The following is a 21,494-nucleotide window of genomic DNA, read 5'->3' as shown; positions in this document are numbered from 1 at the left end:
CAAGCCTGGAGTTTCGAGAGTTTCCACCGTCTAGTTTTCTGAAATCAAACGTTCCCAAATATCCAGGGAAACGGCAATCCCTGTTGCAAGCATTGGACCGATTATTAGCTCAAGGGGTGATCATACAGATTCCCAAACAAGAGCAAGGTGTGGGGTTTTACTCAAACCTATTTATGGTGCCAAAGTCAAATGGGGATATCAGACCAATTCTAGATCTACAGAATATAAATCAGTTCCTGAAGATGCGCTCCTTTCGCACAGAGTCAATCAAGTCAGTCGTTTCCATCCTACAAGGAGGAGAACTTTTGGCATCCACCGACATCAGAGATGCATATCTGCATGTCCCTATATTTCCTCCTCACCAGAGGTTTCTGCTGTTCGAAGTAGAACAGAAGCATTTTCAGTTTTTAGCCTTGCCCTTCAGGCTTGCTACAGCACCCCGGGTATTCGCAAAGGTACTAGCCCTACCTCTAGCCAGGTTAAGGGCACAGGGCATAACTGCCTTGACTTACGATCAAATGTTAATAAACCAGTGACTCGCTTGAAGCAAGGTGTAGCCATTACAAGCAGTTACCTGAAAAGTTTGGGTTGGATTCTCGACCTAAAGAAATCCTCCTTAAAGCCACTAAGAAGGCTGGAGTTTATGGGCCTTATAGACGCAGCCCAGAAAAGGGTGTTCTTGCCTCCCACAAAAATCGGCTCCATACAAGGGCTGGTGAGGATGATCAGGTCGAAGAGAGATCCTTCAGTTCGGCTTTACATGAGTTTGTTAGGGAAGATGGTAGCTTCATTTGAGACTGTTTCAAAACATCCTGTCTGCTTGGAGCAAGACTATTCAAGCTTTGGACTTGCCAATGTGGCTGTCCCCAAGAGTGTCCCAAAGCCTCAGTTGGCGCACTCTACCAGAGCGCTCGGTGGTACTTGTGTAGCGTTTCACCAGGCCTCCATGTCTCAGATCTGCAAGGCCGACTTGGTCTTCAGTACATACATTTCAAAAAATGTATCAAGTGGATGTAAGATGGAATGAGGATATCGCCTTTGGGCGCAATGTGCTGCAGGCAGCAGTAAAGTCCTCAGGTCTGGGGTTGCTGACTTTTAATAAATGAACACTCGCCTGTCCCAGGGTCCAGCGATGTCGGCAGCCGAGGCCAATCGATCTCTCAGCTGCTGCCGCCGCCATTCTCGGTGAGGGACTCAGGAAGTGAAGCGTTGCGGCTTCACTTCCCGGTTCCCTACTGCGCGAGTCGCGCAGCGCAATGGGAATGGTCTGCGCTGTCTCTGGGACCCGTGTGTGTCCCAGCAGACAGCGCGCCGGGACAGGAAACGGCATAGACTCCCATGGGAGTGCCCGGAAGTGGGTGCAAATACCTGTCTTAGACAGGTATCTGCACCCCCCTCCCCCCTGAAAGGTGCCAACTGTGACACCGGAAGGGGGGGAGGGTTCCGATGAACAGAAGTTCCACTTTAGTTTGGAACCCCGCTTTAAGCTGTTTTTCTTCTTAAATACATGAATAAAAGCTGATCATTTAAAGCACTTCTATCAGTGTGAAATGGTTTGTCTCAACCCATTTAACAGCTCTTTTGCTGGACAGATTGGTCTGGTTATTTTTTTTATTTGATTAATTTGAAGTACTTATTTGGCGTTGACCGTTTATGCAATGCTTTAGCACTTGCAGTGCATCCGGAAATTATTTACAGCACTTCACTTTTTCCATTTTGTTGTTACACCCTTATTCCAAAATAGATTACATTTATTATTTTCCTCAAAATTCTACAAACGATGCCCTATAATGACAACTTTGAAAGACGTTTGAAATCTTTGCAAATTTATAAATCACATGTACAAATGTGTTCACAGCTTTTGCCATGCCACTTAAAATTGAGCTCAGGTGCATCCTGTTTCCACTGATCATCCTTGAGATGTTTCTACAACTTGACTGGAGTCCACCTGTGGTAAATTCAGTTGATTGGACGTGTTTTTGAAAGGCACACATCTGTATAAGATCCCACAGTGCATGTCAGGACAAACCAAGCCATGAAGTCCAAGGAATTGTCTGTAGACCTCTGAGACAGGATTGTATCGAAGCACAGATCTGGGGAAGGGTACAAAAAAAATGTCTGCAGCATTGAAGGTCCCAATGGGCACAGTGGCCTCCATCTGTAAATGGAAGAAGTTTGGAACCACCAGGACTCTTCCTAGAGTGGCCGCCCCCCCCAAACTGAGCAAACAGGGGAGAAGGCCGGTAGTCTGGGAGGTGACCAAGAACCTGATGGTCAATCTGACAGAGCTCCAGCGTTTCTTTGTGTAGAGAGGAGAACCTTCCAGAAGAACATTCTCTGCAGCACTCCACCAATCAAGCCTGTATGGTAGTGGCAGATGGAAGCCACTTTTCAGTAAAAGACACATAACAGCCTGTCTGGAGTATGCCAAAAAGCACCTGAAGGACTCTGACAATGGGACATTCTCTGGTCTGATGAATCAAAGATTGAACTCTGTCCTGAATGTCAACCGTCATGAATGGAGGAAATCGAGCCAATACCATCCCTACAGTGAAGCATGGTGGTGACAACATCATGCTGTGGGTATGTTTGTCCGTGGCAGGAACTAGGAGACTAGTCAGGATTGACAGAAAGCTGAAGGCAACAATGTACATAGACCTGCTTGATGAAAACCTGCTCCAGTGCGCTCTGGACCTCAGATTGGGGGCAAAGGTTCATCTTCCAACAGGACAACGACCCTAAGCATGCAGCCAACATAAAGGAGTGGCTATGGGACAACTGTGTGAACGTCCTTGAGTGGCCCAGCCAGAGCCTAGACTTGAACCCAATTGAACATTTCTGGAGAGATCTAAAAATGTCTGTGCACCAACGCTCCTCATCCAATCAGATGGAGCTTGAGAGGTTGCGCAAAAAAGAATGGGGAAAAAACGCTGAAAAATAGGTGTGCCATGCTTGTAACGTCATACTCAAAAAGTCTTGAGGCTGTAATTGGTGCCAAAGGTGCTTAAAGTATTGGTCTAAGGCTGTAAATACTTGTGTACATGTGATTTTTAAAAAAAATTTCATGTCATAATGGGGTATTGTTTGTAGAATTTTAAGGAAAATGTATGCGTTTAATCAATCTTAGAATAAGGCTGTAACATAACAAAATGTGTAAAAAGTTAAGCAATGTGAATACTTTCCGGATGCACTGTAAGTGAGGCCAGTGAATCAGCATGTCAGACAAGCAGCTAGCCTTTTTAGAAGGAGGTTTTGGCAAAGGCAGTCCACACATCACTGGATATATTTTAATTAAAAAAAAAAATTGTACTATGGTAAAAGAAGCTTGTATTAGGAGAAATGCAAAAGCTGCTATTGGTGACTTCTGCTTGTTGACTGGTAGTTATTGAGATTAACTGCATTCACTGACCCAGAAAAACTCTCTGAATCAGATTTGACTACATTTGCTGCATGATTGTTCAACGACAATAAATTCAGAGATAGTCAGAAAAACAAACCTTTCTAAAGGAGGTTAACTATGGAAGACTCTACATTTTCTTTTTGTAAAGAGTTTTTATTTTAAACTTGTTGGACACATGTCTGTTTCCAGCCAAACCATACAACAATATAATTGGCACTGTGTGCTGCTTGCACATATTCTTAATGCAGCTTATTTCTCTTTCCCTTTAGGTTAAGAATGAAGCCTGATATTGTATTGAGACACCTATCCATTGCTGTGTGTTCTGCAGACCAGAGCTACATGCCTCAGCAAGTTGCAGTGGCGGTGGGGCGAAATCCAAGCAACCTACAGGAGGTTCGCGAGGTCCACATTCCCAGCCATATTTCAGGCTATGTGACATTGCTGGAAAACGCTAACATAAGTCAGATGTGTGAGTCAATCCAGTAACTGAAGCGGATTGTTCAAATATAAATCTTACATACACTCTGTCAGTCTTTCATTTGTATATATCTTTCCGCTTTTTTATTTAACTACCGGTAATGTTCTCCTTTTTCTCCTTGTAAAAAAATAAATTAAAAAATAAAATAAAATTCACCTATCTTTTGCTGGACATGCGCACACACAGATTGTTTTCGTTCAGCCTGCGTGCACTTTAAAGATGTTGGGCAGTGCCTTGGGGACTGGCCGAAATTCCTATAACTTGTATCTAGCTTTAGAATACCACATAAAAATTGTCTCTTGCTGACTGTAATTGTAATCTACCAGTAACCTTTCCATGGTGGTGTAGTGTCATATTTTGCTTGACATCGTAGAATGCTCTGGAAGTGACTTTGCGGCCAGAAATTTCGCACTGCGCATGCGCGATGCGTTCCAAATGCTTGTGCCCAGTTCCAGAGGATTTCCGACAGTGTAGTTCAGTGAAACCGTCAGATAATGTCACGGGAGTGAGGGGAGGTTATCGTGACATTAACTTTAGACAGAGCTGAGATCGGCGGAGAGAGAGCGGGTAACTGTGGCTCGAGGAGGGGATTACCCCCCCCCCTCACTTCCGTGACATTATCTGACGGTTTCACCAGTCTGCATTGTCACAAATCCTTTGGAACGCATGGCGCAAGTGTTTTGAATGCATTGCGCATGCACAGTGCTAAATTTCTGGCCGCAACGTCACTTCCGGAGCATTCTATGATGGCAAGCAAAATATGACACTACAGCGGCATCTCCTTTCCTAAGAGTACTTGGCATGAAACAATATTAGAATTCCATTGCATAACATACGTTCTATCTTTTCTAGAGGAAAACACTGCTTTAATTAGTCGGCTCTTTTAGCTACATTTATTTGTTTTGGGTATCCACTGTCTTTTATATATCTTTCGGTTAAATGATTAGTTCACCCAAAATAATTCATTTCTTTTAATTAGTGTGTCAGGTGGACATTCTCTTGCTTCCTACATCTCTTGTACTCCAGTGGAAAAATCTCCCCACACACAAACTCACTCACTGACCACATACAATTGTAAAGAAATAGAGCAAACTCTAATTGTGGGATCTAGGCTTGATTCACACCTACGCATTTTTAGTGCTTTTTGCATTTTGAAGATTTGCTCTACAGAACGTGTTCCATAAGAAACCATGTTGAATGGGCCGTTGTGCAAATCTGCAAAATGCAAAAAGCACTAAAAATGCATAGGTGTGAATCAAGCCTAACAGAGCCAATACAGTTGTCACATCCCACAATTAGTTTGCTCTATTTCTGCTCCTCTGAATTATTTATTTTGTATTAAGCAGAATGTACAAGAGGAGCAGAAATAGAGAAAACTCTAAAGTGGGCTGTAACAGTGTCAGGACAACAATGACCCCCCCCCCCCCCCCCCAATTAGATCAGTTACTTTATCCTAGCACCCACTTAGAGAACACCTCCCACCCCCCTCACAATCAGGGTCTGTATGGGAGGGGTTATATAGGGGATAACTTCCTGTCTAAAGACCTTTGGTCTACCAGTGTCTATTCACCTGGAAATTAAGTATAACCCAGCAAGTAATGAATATTAGCCTAACTCTGTGTCCCATGATGTACTCAAAGGGATTTTACAGTTAAATATGACAAAAAAAATCCTAGTATCGTTGGCCATTGCCTAATAGTTCAGAACTACTGAGGTACAGGTTTCATTAAGTTTCTTAATTAACCCCATTGACATTTAATGTGTTATGTTATAATATCTTGAATTTTAGTGTACTCTTTGTAAGTAATTTTAAGTTGTTTACTTTTGCACTTGAGTTTTAAAACTTGTAGTGTAATAAAGGAGATATGTGACTGAATAACAAAGTATAACTTTTTTTTTTTTGATTCTCTAAAGATGTCCAGATCAACATCAAGCGCTGTTTGAGTGATGGCTGTGATACAAGAATACATGGCCTCCGTGCTGTTGGCTACCAGAAGATAAAAAAGTCTGTAGTATCCATATCTGATGCTTCAGCTATATGGTATCTTTCTCTGCTGACATCGCTTGTCACTACTTCCATGGAAAGCAATCCAGCACTTGCACAGGCTGTCCAGCAGCACACACAGTATGTAGCAATGCTTGCATAAGTTGTTGTACTAATTGTTTAGATTCTTTTATTTTTTATTATTGTCTTTTATTTAAAAAGCAAAGTACAGGCAATTACACTAGCCACAAAGACAAATTTTGACTTCACTGTAAATTCCAAATGGCGTACAGGACCCAGGCTGAGTATTCGTAGACTCTGGATTATAAACTCATACCTTCAGGTGATTGGACACTGGCAAGCTTTTCAGAATACACCCTAGTGAGCACCTTCCCTATAACCCTTCACTACTCCATGAGTCCTTCGTTTTGTAACAATGTGGAGTAACCAACGAATAGAAGGGAGGGTGTTCTGAACTGTATTTCTGTAAATATGGAATTTAGAGGTAAATCTAAATTGTTGTCCTAATCTTTCAGTACAGGACACAGGCTGAGTATTCATAGACCATGGAGGTCCCCAAGCAATGAATTAGATGGGTGTGCAACAACTAGGAAAACAGCTCTATGCTCAAGTGCTTAATGTGAGATACACCTAATAGAGGTTTTGACAAGGGAGACGGAAATTTAGAGGCATTTAAAAGAAAATGTACAAGGCTGAAACCTGTCCTGTCAGAGTGCTTGAGGCAAAGTTCTGGTCAAGACCCGATTGTAGAAAGGCCCAAAATGCGAGACACAATGTAATCTCTGTGATTGATTTGCTGTATTCGCTCCAGGTCAAGAAGGTTTTTCAGGTATGCTAGATCTTTCTGGAAGTGGCATTTGTTGACTTTAGCAAGATAGGAATGATTGACTCTGGTGATCCTCTGTCTCTTTTTAGATTTGTTTTTCAGCCATGCCATTAAACCCAGGGACTTTAAAAAAAAAGCAGAATGGGACAGGGCATCCTGAGACTGCAAACCTGCCATGTTTGGAGTTCTGGGCTTATCTTCTAGCAGTCTTCAGTGTGTATCTGTACCACGTTTTTCTAGGCCTGTTTTGGAGCATTGAGAATCGGGCTTCTTTCCTTGCTCTATCTTGTGGAGCAGTTGAGGTAGCATTCACGCTGAAGGGGAAGTCACAGATTAGCCTGAATTTAGACCATGGGATTATCAAGGCATCTGATGCTAGCTTTAGGAATCCTTGGTTCTGACCAAAAACAGAGGTATTTTGTTGCTAAATCTGGAGGCCAGGATGTCCACTTCTAGGCTCAAGTTGAAGATCAAGCTGCCTTGATCCAGGCATTGGGGGCTGAGTTAATGTGCTTTCCTGATTGCTGGACAGTGAGTATCCCACCATAAGATTATCTGTTACTACTTTCACAGCTGCATGATATCTGGTGCCCCCTTGACTATTGATGTAGGCCATGGCCTTAATATTGTCTAACTGCACCCTGATTGGGAGTTCTTGCACCGGTGAGGAGGGTAGAGTTTAAACTCGGTGTACCTCTTTGAAACAACCAACTGAACCCATGGGGCTAGGATATCTGTGACCTCAGAGAGGGGCAAACTGTAACAGAAGCACCCCCCCCCTTTTAGGAGTGAGGGTGCCCCTTTATTGGGAAGAGGGCTTTGTGGAAGACTTGGTAAGCTTTGTGGCCCAAGTGTTGTGCTGAAAGTCATGGCTGCATTTAGGCTTTGTAGTTGAAGCTTGGGTAGAATGATTAGGTTCTCTGCTTTGAAGAGGTAGGGATGGAGATTGGGGTTTTACACCGTAAAAGTAGAACCTTTCCTCCATTAATATTTTTTTATACATTTGTAAAGTGCCTACCAAAAAGGAGTCACCCGGTGTCCAGGCTTTAAGCCATAAAATGCTGCACTGTAAATGGAGATTAAGGTCATTCTGGAAATTTGTGACATTACTTGCTCTAGGGCAGACCTGGGTAAATTGTGGCTTTAGGGCCACATGCAGCCCTTTGGCTGTCCCTATCAAGCCCAGGATATCTGCCTTTTAGCAAGCCTCTCTGAGCTTGTTGGCTTCCTCACTAAGGAAGCTGACAGGTTCAAAGAGTACAGCTGACAGATGTCCATGTGGAGAGCTGCAAGAACTGGAAGAAGAGAGCTTGAGTTGATTGATTGTATTGGGTCGGCTCGGGTCTGGGACTACTACCTAGCCAAGTTTTTCCTGTGTTGGTGCTTACATGTTGCAAACCACAGAAGCTGTGCAGCTGTTCACTCCGGTCAGGATCTGCAGAAATCCCCACTGTATCAATTTTAGGCTCTCTCCTTCCAGTCAGAGGTTTTCAGAGGGCATTTGATTTCACTTCACTTGTACCTATTATTCCTAGCACCTGGTGTTTTGTTTTCTAAGTTTTTACATACAGTAAAACCTTGGTTTGAGAGTAACTTTGAGAGTGTTTTGCAGTACAAGCAAAATTTCTAAATACAAGACAAGAAAGGCGCCTCTAAGTGTATCAATATTATTACATTTAATAAAGGTACATTTGGCAACTCGCATGGTTGTTGATTAAAAGAGGCACATCGAAGTATGCAGGCATCCGGGGTAAAGCTGTCCACATAGACCATTCTTCGCAGCACCGGCTCTCACTGCTGTCAGTTTGCAATCGGCCTGGGAAGACTACCCTGCAGTAGAGCCATCAACGTCGTCCCTTCCATACTGCGCTCCACAAGCGGTACAAGCCTCGCTTTCAGAACGCTCTACTGCAGGGGTAGTCTTCCCGTTCACCATTGCAGACTAACAGCAGTGAGAGCTGGCATTGCGGAGGATGGTCTTTGTGGACAGCTTTACCCTGAATGCCTGCATATTTGGATATGCCTCTTTAATCCTCAACCATGTGAGTTGCTAAGAGCCCTTTCACACCGAGCCACCCATAGCGTTGGCGGTAAAACTGCGCTATTTTTAGTGGCGTTTTCCCGTTGGATTTGTGGCGCATTTCGGCCGCTAGTGGGGCACTTTTAACCCGCACTAGCAGTCGACAAAGGGTTAAAACCGCCCGCAATGCACCGCAATAGCAGCGTTTTGCCAGCAGTATAGCTGTGCTGCCCCATTGATTTCAATGGTGAGCAGCGGTGGAGGAGCAGTGTAAACACCGCTCCAAAGAAGCTGTTGGCAGGACTTTTCCTGATGTCCTGCCAGCGCACCGCTCCAGTGTGAAAGTCCTCGGGCTTTCACACTGGAGACAACAGAGCAGCTGTTTGAGGGCAGATTGCAGGCCCTATTTTTAACGCTATAGTGCCTGCAAAACGCCTTCGGTGTCAAAGGGCGTCTAAATGTTGTACCTTCATTAAATGTAACCATATTGCTATACTTAGAGACGCCTCTATTCTCTTTTATACTTTGTAGCTCCTGCTGGATTTTGCATCTAATCTCCTTGTGGAGGCTTCCATTTGTGGATGGACATATTATGGTTATATGGACTATATGGACTTTAAGGATTTATGAATAAATGGTTGTAGAACAAATCATTTGAGTTATTTCTTATGGGGCAATTTGCTTTTGATATACAAGTGCTTTGGATTACAAGCACGTTTCTGGAACAAATTATGCTCGCAATCCAAGATTTTACTGTACTTGCATACCTTCCCAAGTCCAAAATTTAATATTAAGCAGAATTAAGTGCAGCCCTCCACAACAGTCCCAGGTTCTCATGTGGCCAATAGGAGAATTGTTTGCCCACCCTTACTTTAGGGCATCTACAAATAAAGCAGAAGGTAATTTCTGTAATTGCTAAATTAAGACAGTCTTGGATTACAGGTTCGTATTGGTTGTTCGTTGCCCTGAAGTGGTCTTGAGGGTTTGTGTTTTTATAGGCATGAAGCATAAACCTAGACCTATATAGTACCCTGTGGCTGACTATATGCGTTGCGCAAAGTGCGGAGGTGAATGCCTGTACAGCACTCGATGCCTAATTAATAATACAGGTATGGCATGGGGCACAGATACACTCCAGATGCACTGCTTCTATTAGATTAGAAGAGCACGAATGAGCGGATTGAAGAACCTAAAGAATGTGTTGTCGCACATGAACATCGCCTGTTTCAGACGCAATAAATGCAGAGGGGCAAGAAACTGTAGCCAATTGTGCTGTCTCAAATGACAAATCTATTTGAACTCTGAGCTATGTATTCTTTCAAAAGAGGGGTCAGTGCTTAATAGGGGCATTTGAGCACAGCTTGAGCTCCTTAACCACTTCAATACCAGACACTTTCGCCCCTTCCTGCCCAGGACATTTTAAGCTTTCGGTGCTGTCGCAATTTGAATGACAATTGCGCGGTCATACAACATGTTACTCAAACTACATTTTTTATAATTTTCTTCCCACAAATAGACCTTTCTTTTGGTGGTATTTGATCACCTCTACGGTTTTTATTTTGTTAAACAAACTAAAAAAGACCGACATTTTTGAAAAAAAAAAATATTTTTTGTTTGTTATAATATTTTTGGTTTTCTCCTTCCCTGATGGGCACTGATACGGTGGCACCGATATGTAGAATTGATGGGCAATGATAGGCAGCAGTAATATGCAGCACTGATGGGCAAAGATAGGTGGCACTAACAGGCGGCACTGACGGGCAGCACTGGTTGGGCAGGTACTGACGGGTATTAATGCTGGGCACTGATTGGCACTGTGATGGACACTGTGGTGGGCACTGATCGGCACTGTGGTGGGCACTGGTAGACTTTATTATTGGGGCACTGATTGGCAGCTGATTGACGACGGTGGCATATGTCAGCCATCAAGGAGGGGCAAGGAGCTCTGCTGCAGCACTGGAGGTCGCTCACATCCTGCAGTGGGTACAGCTGCATGTGCCGGCTCTGTGGACTGTATACATTCAGGGCGTAGAAAACTGGCAGGCAGACCACCTAAGTCATCAGCTGCTGGACCAGGGGGAATGGTTGCTGCATCGGGATGTATGGGGCACGCCAGATGTGGATCTCTTGGCCTCTCGACTCAATCGGAAGGTACAGAAGTTTGTGGCCAGGTCAAGAGATCCCTGGGCGGACGTGTCAGACGTGTTGGTGGCTCCATGGGGGCATTATCAGCCGATTTATGCCTTCCTCATGCTCAGGCTCCTACCCCGGCTGCTAGGCAGAGTGGAGGCCGAGGGGATTCCGGTGATTCTGATTGCACCAGATTGGCCTCGACCTCATTGGTACGCCGACATAGTCAGAATGGTGGTGGATGTTCCTTGGAGGCTGCCGATGTGGGAAGACCTTCTGTCCCAAGGTCCAATACTTCATCCTGGTTTACTGTCGCTGGTTTTAATGGCATGGCTGTTTGAAAGCCATGTGCTAAGGGACCGAAGTCTGTCGGATTCAGTAATCTCCAATCCATTGTAATATGCAATGGATTAAGTGAATATGTGATGCTTGGAGAAGAATATATACATTAATACATTAATCTGGGGGCAATGTCTCGCTATCCCTGGACTAGAAACTTTTGAATTGATCAGAGATGGACTTCATCTCTGAAGAGGGGAGGCAGTTTGTGGGTCTAGCTGAATTCCAGACGATTCTGTTGCTTCCCCCTTGGGAAGGTGGGGGTGGTGGTTGGGGGACCTACCCATGTAGCTTTTTCCTGGTCCATTCTCATTGTTGATATGCATGGGCCAACGTCTTGAGAGTTCCCTATGAGGATATTGTATTATGACTGAAATACTTTTGACTAGCTTTTAAGTTGGCGTGTATCATGATTTGTCAACCACTTGTTTCACAACACAAGTTGAATAGTAGATGGTTGATTCAGTGCTGTAAATTTGCAGTGCCCTTAATTTGAATGGCACACCATGCACTAAGGCAGTGCATGTGTTTTGCAGCAAGCCAAAACGCATGTTGATGCACCAAAGTGAGCTCGGACTGGGAGGGGGAGAAGCAGCACAATGAACCAGTCAATTGTGTTGCAACATATATGTTCTAATAAGGATAGGGCTGCTGCTTCTCCTTTCACTATCCAGTCACAGGCTGGGGGTAGGACAAAAACCTGTAAGTGCCACATGCAGAAGAAAAGTATCTGATCCTCTGTTAACGTGATATATTAAAGAAGAAGAATCTGCAAACATCCAGGTTATTAACTTTGTCAGATTGTGAAAAGAGAAGTATGGGTTTGGGTTTTTTTTTCCTCCATGCTCAGGTTGATGCAGCATCGGTCCACAGAGCAGCTACACTGAGAACTGAGTGATGGAACATCACCGCTGGCTCGGTCCTCACTGCTCCCCGAGCAGAGAGCTGCTGACTGTCAATTAGCAGCTCTCCGTTCTGCTCCTCCACGCTTACTAGAGCGCTGAGTTGTGGTAGGGCAGGGACCCAGCCGTCCCAGTTTCTCAGTGGCTCGCTGAGACGGGTGTCAGTCCAGGCACTTGGCAGATCCAAAAACATAAACAAAAACAAATCAGCGCAATGATATAAAATTCTAACAGAAAGGTTGACCGATATATATCGGACGATCTTTGCAGTTTTTTAATTAATGGAATGCACGATTGTGCTGATAAAAAGGCAGATTAGATGTACAGGGTGACTTGCAAATGACTTCTGTAATAGAAGTCAATGCAAGTTGCCTGAGTCTTCAGTGAAGCAAATTGTCTCCTCTCTGGGCAGTCTGCCAAGAAAAGAGTAAGGGCCGGTTCACACAGCGGGCGATGCGAGGCGTCACGACTCGCCTCGCCTCGCCTCGCTCCCGCAAGTCGCCCCCGTTCTGTACAATGGAACCGTTCTGAGAGGAGCGACTCGAGTCGCTCCGACTCAGAAAAAAGGTTCCTGTACTACTTTTGGGCGACCTCGGGGCGACTTGCATTGACTTCTATACAGAAGTCATCTGCAAGTCGCCTCTGAGGTCGCCGCAGGTCGTGGCGAGGCAAGTCGGAGACGCCTCGCCTCGCTTGCTGTGTGAACCGGCCCTTAAGAGATACAATGTTTACACTTCTGAATGAACTCAACTCAAGTGTGTAGGAGTTCTCAGTTTAACCATTTAAAGACTAAATCTTTTCTGACACTTGTTGCTTACAAGTAAAAATCCTGTATTTTCTGCCAGAAAATCACTTGGAACCCCCAAAAATTATATATATTAGCAGAGATCCTAGGGAATAAAATAGCAGTTGTTGCAATATTTTATGTCACACGGCATTTGCGCAGAGGTCTTTCAAACGCAATTAAAAAAAAAAAAAAAACACACTAAAGTTAGCAAATTTTTTTTTTTCATCCAAAAGTTTTGACTACATGCTTTTATTTAATAGTTTATTTTATTTTTTATCTAAATTATACATACAAGTAAACTGGGGGTTTGTTTTGTTTAATAGATGTTTAAATGTAAGAAATTTTCTGTATCACTTATTAAGGCTGCTTTCACACTGGAGCAGCCAGGTGTTGATGGTAAAACGCTGCTAGTTTTAGCTGCGCTTTACCGTCATTTTAGTGGTGCTATTCGGCTGCTAGTGGGGCGCATATAACCCAGCTAACGGCTGAGGAAGAGGGTAAATGCGCCCGCGAAGCACCGCTCATATCAATGGGCAGGAGTGGTGGAGGAGTGGCATACACCACCCCAAAGGTGCTGCTTGCAGGACTTTATTTTTTTTTTAACATCCTGCCAGCGCATCGCCTTAGTGTGAAAGCACTCGGGCTTTCACACAGACTGCAGAGGAGCTGATTTGCAGGCACTTTACAGGCGCTATTTTTAGCCCAAAAGCGTCTGAAAAATGCCCAGTAGGAAAGGTGTCAGATTTTATGAGATGAAGGGGGGAAAAAAAATAAAATAAAAAAATCGGCCTAACATATCAGCCCAAAAAAATCGGCATCATATATCGGCCATCGGCTGCCATAATTTCTAAATATCGGCATCGGCCAGAGAAAAACCCATATCGATCGACCTCTAAGCTGAACATTAAAGTGGTTGTATACTCTGTACGGTTTAGGAGATATTCCCCTTGGTATGCACCGCTGACTGCAGCGGCGCATGCGCACAAGGGGGTTCTCGGCTGAAAGTCCAGCAGTGGCCGACCAGCCGGGATGAAATCTCCCGCGCACATGCGCGGGAGTGACGATATCGCGGCTCCGGCCACTCACAGCGCCGGAGCCGCGATACCCGGAAGAAATGCCGAGGGAGCATGTCGGCTCCCTCAGCGTGGATCAGGCCAGATGTCGGGGCCTCGTTCTAAGGTAAGTATTTCATAATGAGCTAGTATGCGGTGCATACTAGCTCATTATACCTTTTGCTTTGCAGGTGGTAAAAAAATAAAATAAAAAAATTAGCGGGTTTACTACCGCTTTAAGGGTCAATAATCAAATCCCTGAGATAAAAACAGACAAATTCAGCGCTAAAAAATAATACAATAAGATAAATATAAATTAGTCTCTAGTTCAAACGTAGAGAACCATCCCAAGTGTCTTCAGTGAAGAAAAAAAGAATCGCATGCTTGTGACTTCGTGGGTTAATCACACCTCCACCCCTAGTCTGAATGGCCGCCCACCTCACTTGGTGGACCCTTTAATTACAGAGGGTCTACAGCGCCTTCCCCTTCATCAGCGGATGAATTCCTATTGGGACGTAATGCATACGGAGGAATGGAGGTGACGTTACCCACAGCCACCGCAACCTTGCTGTATATGCTGTTGAACCAGGTACTAGGTTTTCAGTGCCATATATGTGAGTTGTATTTTAATTTCTTTTACAAATTAAATACGTTTAGACGGAGAGCACTATATATCAGTTTTTTATTACATGGTACGTGTGGCATTGAACCAGAGCTGGTAAACCTTTCTGGTTTATATTGGGGCGCTTCATTGGACACCACTGGTGACCCCGTGGATGTAAAGGGAAGGCGCTGTAGACCCTCTGTAATTAAAGGGTCCACTAAGTGAGGTGAGCGGCCATTTAGACTAGTGGTGGAGGTGTGATTAACCCACAAAGTCACATGCATGCAATTCTTTTTTTCTTCACTGAAGACACTTGGGATTGTTCTCTTCGTTGTTCAATCTTATTGTATTATTTTTTTTTTTTTTAGCGCTGCATTTGTCTGTTTTTATGTTTTTAACTTGGAAGATCCAGACTTTATTGTCGTGATGACGCATTACCTGGACTGATATCCGTGACGTCAGGAGAGAGCGGACTTCAGACCACTCTCTGTTGAAAAAGGGTCACATGAGTGCAAATCTAATTGCACTCCTGTGATCCATAGGAGAAGCCCAGCCAAACGAGCTAAAGCTGGACTTCTCCTTTTTAATGTTTTCCCCAAAATAAGCTTATGGCCTAAAGTTATTCCAGCTGCCATCATTCACAACACCAGCTATTACTGTAGTCTTTTCTACCAAACTAGCTGGTGGCTTGTGTTGTGAATGACGTTGGCTGAAGAGCAGCATTATTCTGTAAAACTCAGAGAGAGCGATATAAGCCGTCAGCTACTGAAGGAGAGTAGTTGCCATCTTGTGTTACTGTTGGCTTGTGTTTTTGTGTAGGACAGCGCTGCTTTCCTGAAACTCATTCACAGCACAAGCTGTGTGAGTGAAGTATTTTTTAACAATACAAAGGGAGCAGAAGAGGCATAAGGTTAAATGCCAAAGACTGCAGATGTGGAGAGGAGGCATGGGCTGTGTGTGCTGCATGTTCTGTTTGTATAACCACCACCTCCTTTGTAAACTGTCATTCGGAAGTCTTTCTCCTTGCTTTTGTGTGGTTGGAGGGCAAGCTATCTGACTACGCAGCTTGACAACCTGTGCACAGATTTTTATTGGGCATGTGCTATGTTCTCTGGGTCCCTGAGGGATTTAAAAAAAACATTTTAACTTCTTAAAAGTGCTGGTCTTTTTGGATGTTTTGTGACTTAAAAATGTAAGTGGTTTGTGAGTGTTTCTTCTTCAAAAATGTTATTTTATTTTTTAGGAAGGCTTTACAACACATGATGCCTCTCTCTTTAACACAAGGAACTGCCGAATTTCCAAATTTTTTATCGCCAAATATTTTGGAAGAGGTGAATGGCTTTCTTATGAGGACTGCAAGGTAACTGACTTTTGACTAACATCACTTTGAGAACAAAAGTTTATTTTCAAACTTATGGCAATTTTGCTTTTCTTTTGCAGCTGCTGCCCCACACCAGCGGTAGATTTAGATCTCTTGGCATTTGCTTTGGCCAGGGGGAGCATTGCTAAAGTGATCACCTCTCTTTGTACGATTATGGAACATTTGGATTTACAGTACAAAGCTGCCTCCCTTATAGATTCAATGGAATCTGTTAGAATTAATCTTCTCTATAAATATGGTAATGTTAATTTTTAACTTTTTTTTTTATTTTTATTTTTTAAAGCTGCATTTATTCATACCTATTTTGATTAGCATGTACATTGCATGTTCATGCTGTCACATGTGTGCTTCATATGCATCTCCCCTGCGCTTTTAGTCAGGCAAAATTTTATATAAATTATACATTTATTGGTGACCTTCACTTATATGCCATAAGACTTTACTACAAAAAACTTCTGTAATGAACTTTGGGGTTTGGTAAACCTTCAGTAGTCTTAAAGTGCACTATGTACTCACTGGGCACAGGATCCCTGCAGGCTATCGGCACAAAGCCAACTAGTGCAGGCATTTGTAGTGGAGTGTGAGGTGCCTTTTTCATATGCTTTCTCCATTAGGGCTGCTCTTCCTGTGCCAGAGGAATCACTGAGAGAAAGACATCCTTAGTAGGACTGTGTTACCTAGTACTGACCTGAGTTAGTTGCTAGTGAACTCTGCATTATTTATTCATGACCTCTGCAGTGTGTTACTTATTACTGTTCCCTGCTCTTTGGTTATATATTCCTGACCCCCATACTATTGACTTCTGAACTCTGTTTCTTATTCCTGCACTCTGTGTTGCATATTGCTGTCCCCTGTACTGTCACTTTTGAACTCTGTTCTCTTACTCACTACTGGCCTTTTACGTAAGACTGACCTTTAACACAAAGATCAAAGGTCAGCAGTGTTACATAGTTGGTGAGTTTGGAAAAAGGCACAAGGCCTTTGCAAAACCCAGATAAACCACTTCTACAGGCCTTCCTTTATCTAGATGGCTGTTCACCTCCTCATAATAGATTGGTTTAGCAAGAACGATTCTTCATGAATCCATGCCGATTACTGATAATGATCCTTTTTTTATTACTAAAATCTTGTATATAATCCCTTCTCATCCTCTCCAAGAGCTTACAAACTATTCACTTTAAGCTATCTGGTCTATAGTTCCCAGGGATAAGTCTTGGTCCATTTTTAAATATTGGTGCTACATTGGCTTTTCTTCAATCAGCAGGTACCATTCCAGTCACTTGACTGTTCATAAAAATTAGGAACAATGGTCTGTCAATTACTTGACTGAGTTCCTTAAGGACCCTCGGGTGCAAGCCATCTGGTCCCATTGACTTATTAATGTTAGGTTTTTCAAGTCTATTTCTAATTCTATCTTCTGTTAGCCATAGGGTGCTTCCTGTAACGTGTCATGAGGCTAAAACTTGCAGTTTTGGTTACTGAAGCACCCTGTTTTCATTGTGAAGACTGAGGAAAAAAAAATATATTCAATACATCCGTCATCTCGCCATCCTTTTGTAATCAGATTCCCTTCATCATTTTTTATGGCGGGGCCAACCATTTTGTAAACCCTTACAAACCACTTTGACCTACAGGTAAGTCTAGATTAAGGCTTAGCTGTAGGTCCCAGAAATATCTCTTAAACCTACACGGTTTAGGAGATATTTGCCAAAACACAGGCACTGCTGTCTACAGCGCATGCGCCATAGACAGCGGCGCACTGAGCGTGCCGCTGTCAACGGCGATATGCCGTGAGTGGCGGCTCCCGTGCTCATGCACGGGAGTGACATTATCGCGGCTTCGTCGAATGACAGCGGCGGGAACAGCGAGACCCACCGAGAAGATGGATGCTCCGGACTACAGGGGACTGCAGTGACTTTGCTGGCTCCTGTGTCAGGTAAGTGACACATAATTGACTACTATGCGATGCATAGTAGTCCATTATGCTTTACCTTTGCAGGGAATCAAAAAAAAGTAAACCCTGATGAGTTTACTTCCTCTTTAAAGCACAGATTAATATATTCCTGCCCTTGTACTCTGTTTTACATATTCCTTTCCCTGCCTTGTGCATTACTTACTACTTGGCCCCTTGAACTCTGCGTTGTATACTTCTGTCCCCTGCACTCTGTTAATTTCTTCTGACTCTTGAACTCTGCATTACATACTACTGTCCCTTGAGCTCCTCTGACCTTCCTTTTTTATTGGAGCCTTGCTAAGTTACTGCATTTAACAAAATGCTTCACCATGGTGGTCTTTTGTTAAGTTTTACAGCTACTTAAATTTAGCTGTGAGCTTTCCTTGATACAATGCAATACGAGCTAGCTTCTGACAGTATTACTGTACATACTGCAGTGTAATATATAATGTATGCATGTGTAATAGGCAGTAAAAGCTTCATGAAAATTAAAGGCCGTTGAAGGATTCCAGTGAGTCTGAGAGCAGGCGGTGTCTGCACACTGCTTAATTGACACTGACATTTAGGCTAAGTGAGAATAAATACAAACCAATTCCAAGAAAAGGTGGTAAAAATCTACACAGAAACCAAATGCAATAATTTGCAAATCTCATAAACCCGTATTTTATTCACAATAGAAAGTAGAAAACATATATCAAATGTTTAAACTGAGAATATGTACCATTTTTAAGAAAGAGAAGGTAATTTTTAAATCGATGGCAGCAAAAGGTCTAAAAAATAGTTGGGACAGGGCAACAAAAAGCTGGCAAAAGTAGATGGTACTATTAAGGAAGAGCTGAAAGAACATTTTGCATCTAATTAGGATAAATTGCAACAGGTCAGTAACCTGATTGGTTTTCTAAGATGTTCTTTTTGTACCCAGGGTTTCTCCGAAGTAAAGATGGGACAAAGTCTTTGCTATTTTACATTGAGGAACATTATTGTGAAAGTGTTCCACATTTTTTAGATGTAGCTTTTCAGATTGGTGAAACTTTGCCCATCTTTACTTCTGAGACACTCTAACTTTCTAAGATGCTCTTTTTATGCCCAATCATGTTACTGACCTGTTGCCAACTAACCTAATTAGCTGCAAAATGTTCTTCCAGCTCTACCTTGTTGGTACCACTTTTCTCAGCTTTTTGTTGCCTTGTCCCAACTTCTTTGAGATGCGTTGCTGCCATCAATTTCAAAATGACCTTTTTTTTTTTTTTTTTCTTAATCACTTTCTACCCACCGGCCATCATGACATTCTTGACTTTGTAGTGGTATATCTGAATGATGACTGCAGCTACAGGCATCCTTCAGATATCCACTTTTTCAGCTGGCGATTCCCTACACCATAAGAATGATCATATCGGCTGTTCCGCCACTTAATTGTTCTTGTAGGTGGCGAGAGGGCCCCTCCTCCCACCACCCTCTGGTGCTTCTACCGACTCGCCACCTCCAACAGTGAGTCGGAGACAGGATCCGACGGCCCAGGATATTTACCACAGATTTCTGACAGACCAGATGGTTGCCGGTGTCTCTATGATCGTTTGATTGCCGGGCGCGATGTTAAGACATTGTGCCTGGCTTCTGCATTCAAACAAACGATGCTGTCTCGGCTGGCAAGCTGAAATGTTTTTTTTTTTTTTTTCCCCTAGCTGTCACAGCCTAGAGTTGAGATGTGGGGTCTTATTGACCCCTTATTTCACTTTGTAATCATGAAATTTTTATTACAAGTGATGTTTACATTCCTTGTAATAGGAATAAAACATTTGTTGTTCAAACCACACGTGAGGTGTCGCCGCAAATGTTAGAGCGAGAGAAATAATTCTAGCCCTAGACCTCCTCTGTAACTCAAAACATGTAACTAGTAAAACATTTTAAAGCGTCGCCTATGGGCATTTTTAAAGCTGGAGTAAATGCTGACTTTTTTTTTTTTTTTACACCTCTAAGGGAAAAGGCATAATGAGCTAGTATGCTTACCTTAGAACGAGGCGCCAGCATCTCACTCTGTCCACGGTGAGGGAGCTGACATGTTCCCTCGGCGTGTCTTCTGGGTATTGTGGCTCCGGCGCTGTGAGTGGCCAGAGCCACGATGTCCTCACTCCCGCGCATGTGCGCGGGAGTTTTCTTCCCGGCAAGGTCTGGCGTCTACCTGACTTTCAGCCGATAATCCCCGGACCGTATGTGCCGCCGAAGTCAGCGGCTCATTGCGAGGGGAATATCTCCTAAATCTGTATTCTTTTTACGTACAGGTAAGCCTTATTATAGGCTTACCTGTAGGTCAAAGTTAAAAATATGACTAAACAACCGCTTTAAGTACTGCAGTTTGGCGCTATTCCACGAGCGTGCACAATTTTAAAGTGCAACATATTGGGTATCTATTTACTCGGCGTAACTTCATCTTTCACATTCTGCAAAAAATTGGGCCAACTTAACTGTTTTTTATCTTTTATTGTGAATACAATATTGGATTATGAGATTGCAAATTATTGCATTGTTTTTATGTAGATTTTACACAGCGTCTCAACTGTTTTGGAGTTGGGTTTATACATAATCGTCCACAGTGCATAATACCAAAAGATTCTGAGAATCTGGGGAATTCTCTGTGCTTAAGGGACAAAGCTGAAACGCAAAATATTGAATGTCTATGATCTTCGAGGCCTCAGATGGCACAGCATTAAAAACGGTCATGATTCTGTGATGGACACTACTGCATCAGGGCTCAGGAAAACCTTTAAAAAATCACTGTCCATGAACACAGTTCGCTGTGCCACCCAAAATGCAAGTCAAAACTCGATTATCAAGAAAAATCCATATCTGAATATGATCCAGAAATGCCACCACCTTCTCTTGGTCAAATCTCCTTTTTAAAATGGTCTGCTGCAAAGTGGAAAACTGTTCTGGTCTGTGGTCAGACGAATCAAGATTTGCTCTTTTTTTTGGCAACCATGGACACAGTGTCCACCAGGCTAAGGAGGAGAGGGAACTTCCATATTGCTTTTAGTGCTCAGTTCAAAAGCCTCCATCTCTGATTGTATGGGGTGCATTAGTGCATACAAAATGGGCAGCTTGCACATCTGGAAAGGCACCATCAATGCTGAAAGATATATGCAGGTTTTAGAGCAGCATATGCTTCTATCCAGATGTCTTTTTCAGAGAAGGCCTTGCATATTTCTGCAGGACAACGCAAAACCATGCTTGTCACAGATGCAGTATGTAGTTTAGAAGTAGAAGGGTCCGATTGCTTAACTGATCTGCCTGCTCTCCAGACCTTTCACCAATTGAAAATGCTTGAAACAAAAAATAAAAACCAAAGACCCAGGACTGTTGAGGAGTTAGAATCCTAGATCAGGCAAGGATGGGACAACATTCTTCTCCTAAAACTCAAGCAACTGGTCTCCTCAATTCCTAAATGTTTGCAAACTGTTATTAAAACAAGAAGGGCTGCTACACCGTGGTAAACATGGGCTTGCCCCACCTTTTTAAGACTTATTGCTGCCATCAATTTAAAAATTACCTTATTTTTTTTTCATAAAATGGTAAATTTTCTCTGTTTTAAACATTTCATCTACTTTTTATATTGTGAATA

General features: G+C 43.1%; 1 protein-coding gene across 3 annotated transcripts in view; it reads left to right on the top strand.

The window, feature by feature from the left end:
* The window catches only part of ZZEF1 (zinc finger ZZ-type and EF-hand domain containing 1), a 424,884-nt gene that overhangs the window by 75,436 nt on the left and 327,954 nt on the right, over positions 1 to 21,494 (top strand). For all 3 annotated transcript variants that reach the window (XM_077482353.1, XM_077482352.1, XM_077482354.1), the window contains 4 exons: positions 3,670 to 3,869; positions 5,793 to 6,003; positions 15,787 to 15,903; positions 15,984 to 16,162. In XM_077482353.1, coding sequence (XP_077338479.1) covers positions 3,670 to 3,869; positions 5,793 to 6,003; positions 15,787 to 15,903; positions 15,984 to 16,162 — 707 coding nt within the window. The remainder of the gene's footprint in view (positions 1 to 3,669; positions 3,870 to 5,792; positions 6,004 to 15,786; positions 15,904 to 15,983; positions 16,163 to 21,494) is intronic.

The sequence above is a fragment of the Lithobates pipiens genome, unplaced genomic scaffold (genome assembly GCF_037356315.1).
Source record: "Lithobates pipiens isolate NorthernLeopardFrog02 unplaced genomic scaffold, aLitPip1_a1.2 Scaffold_16, whole genome shotgun sequence".
Classification (NCBI taxonomy): Eukaryota; Metazoa; Chordata; class Amphibia; order Anura; family Ranidae; genus Lithobates; species Lithobates pipiens.
This window is presented reverse-complemented; position numbering and strand designations above follow the sequence as displayed.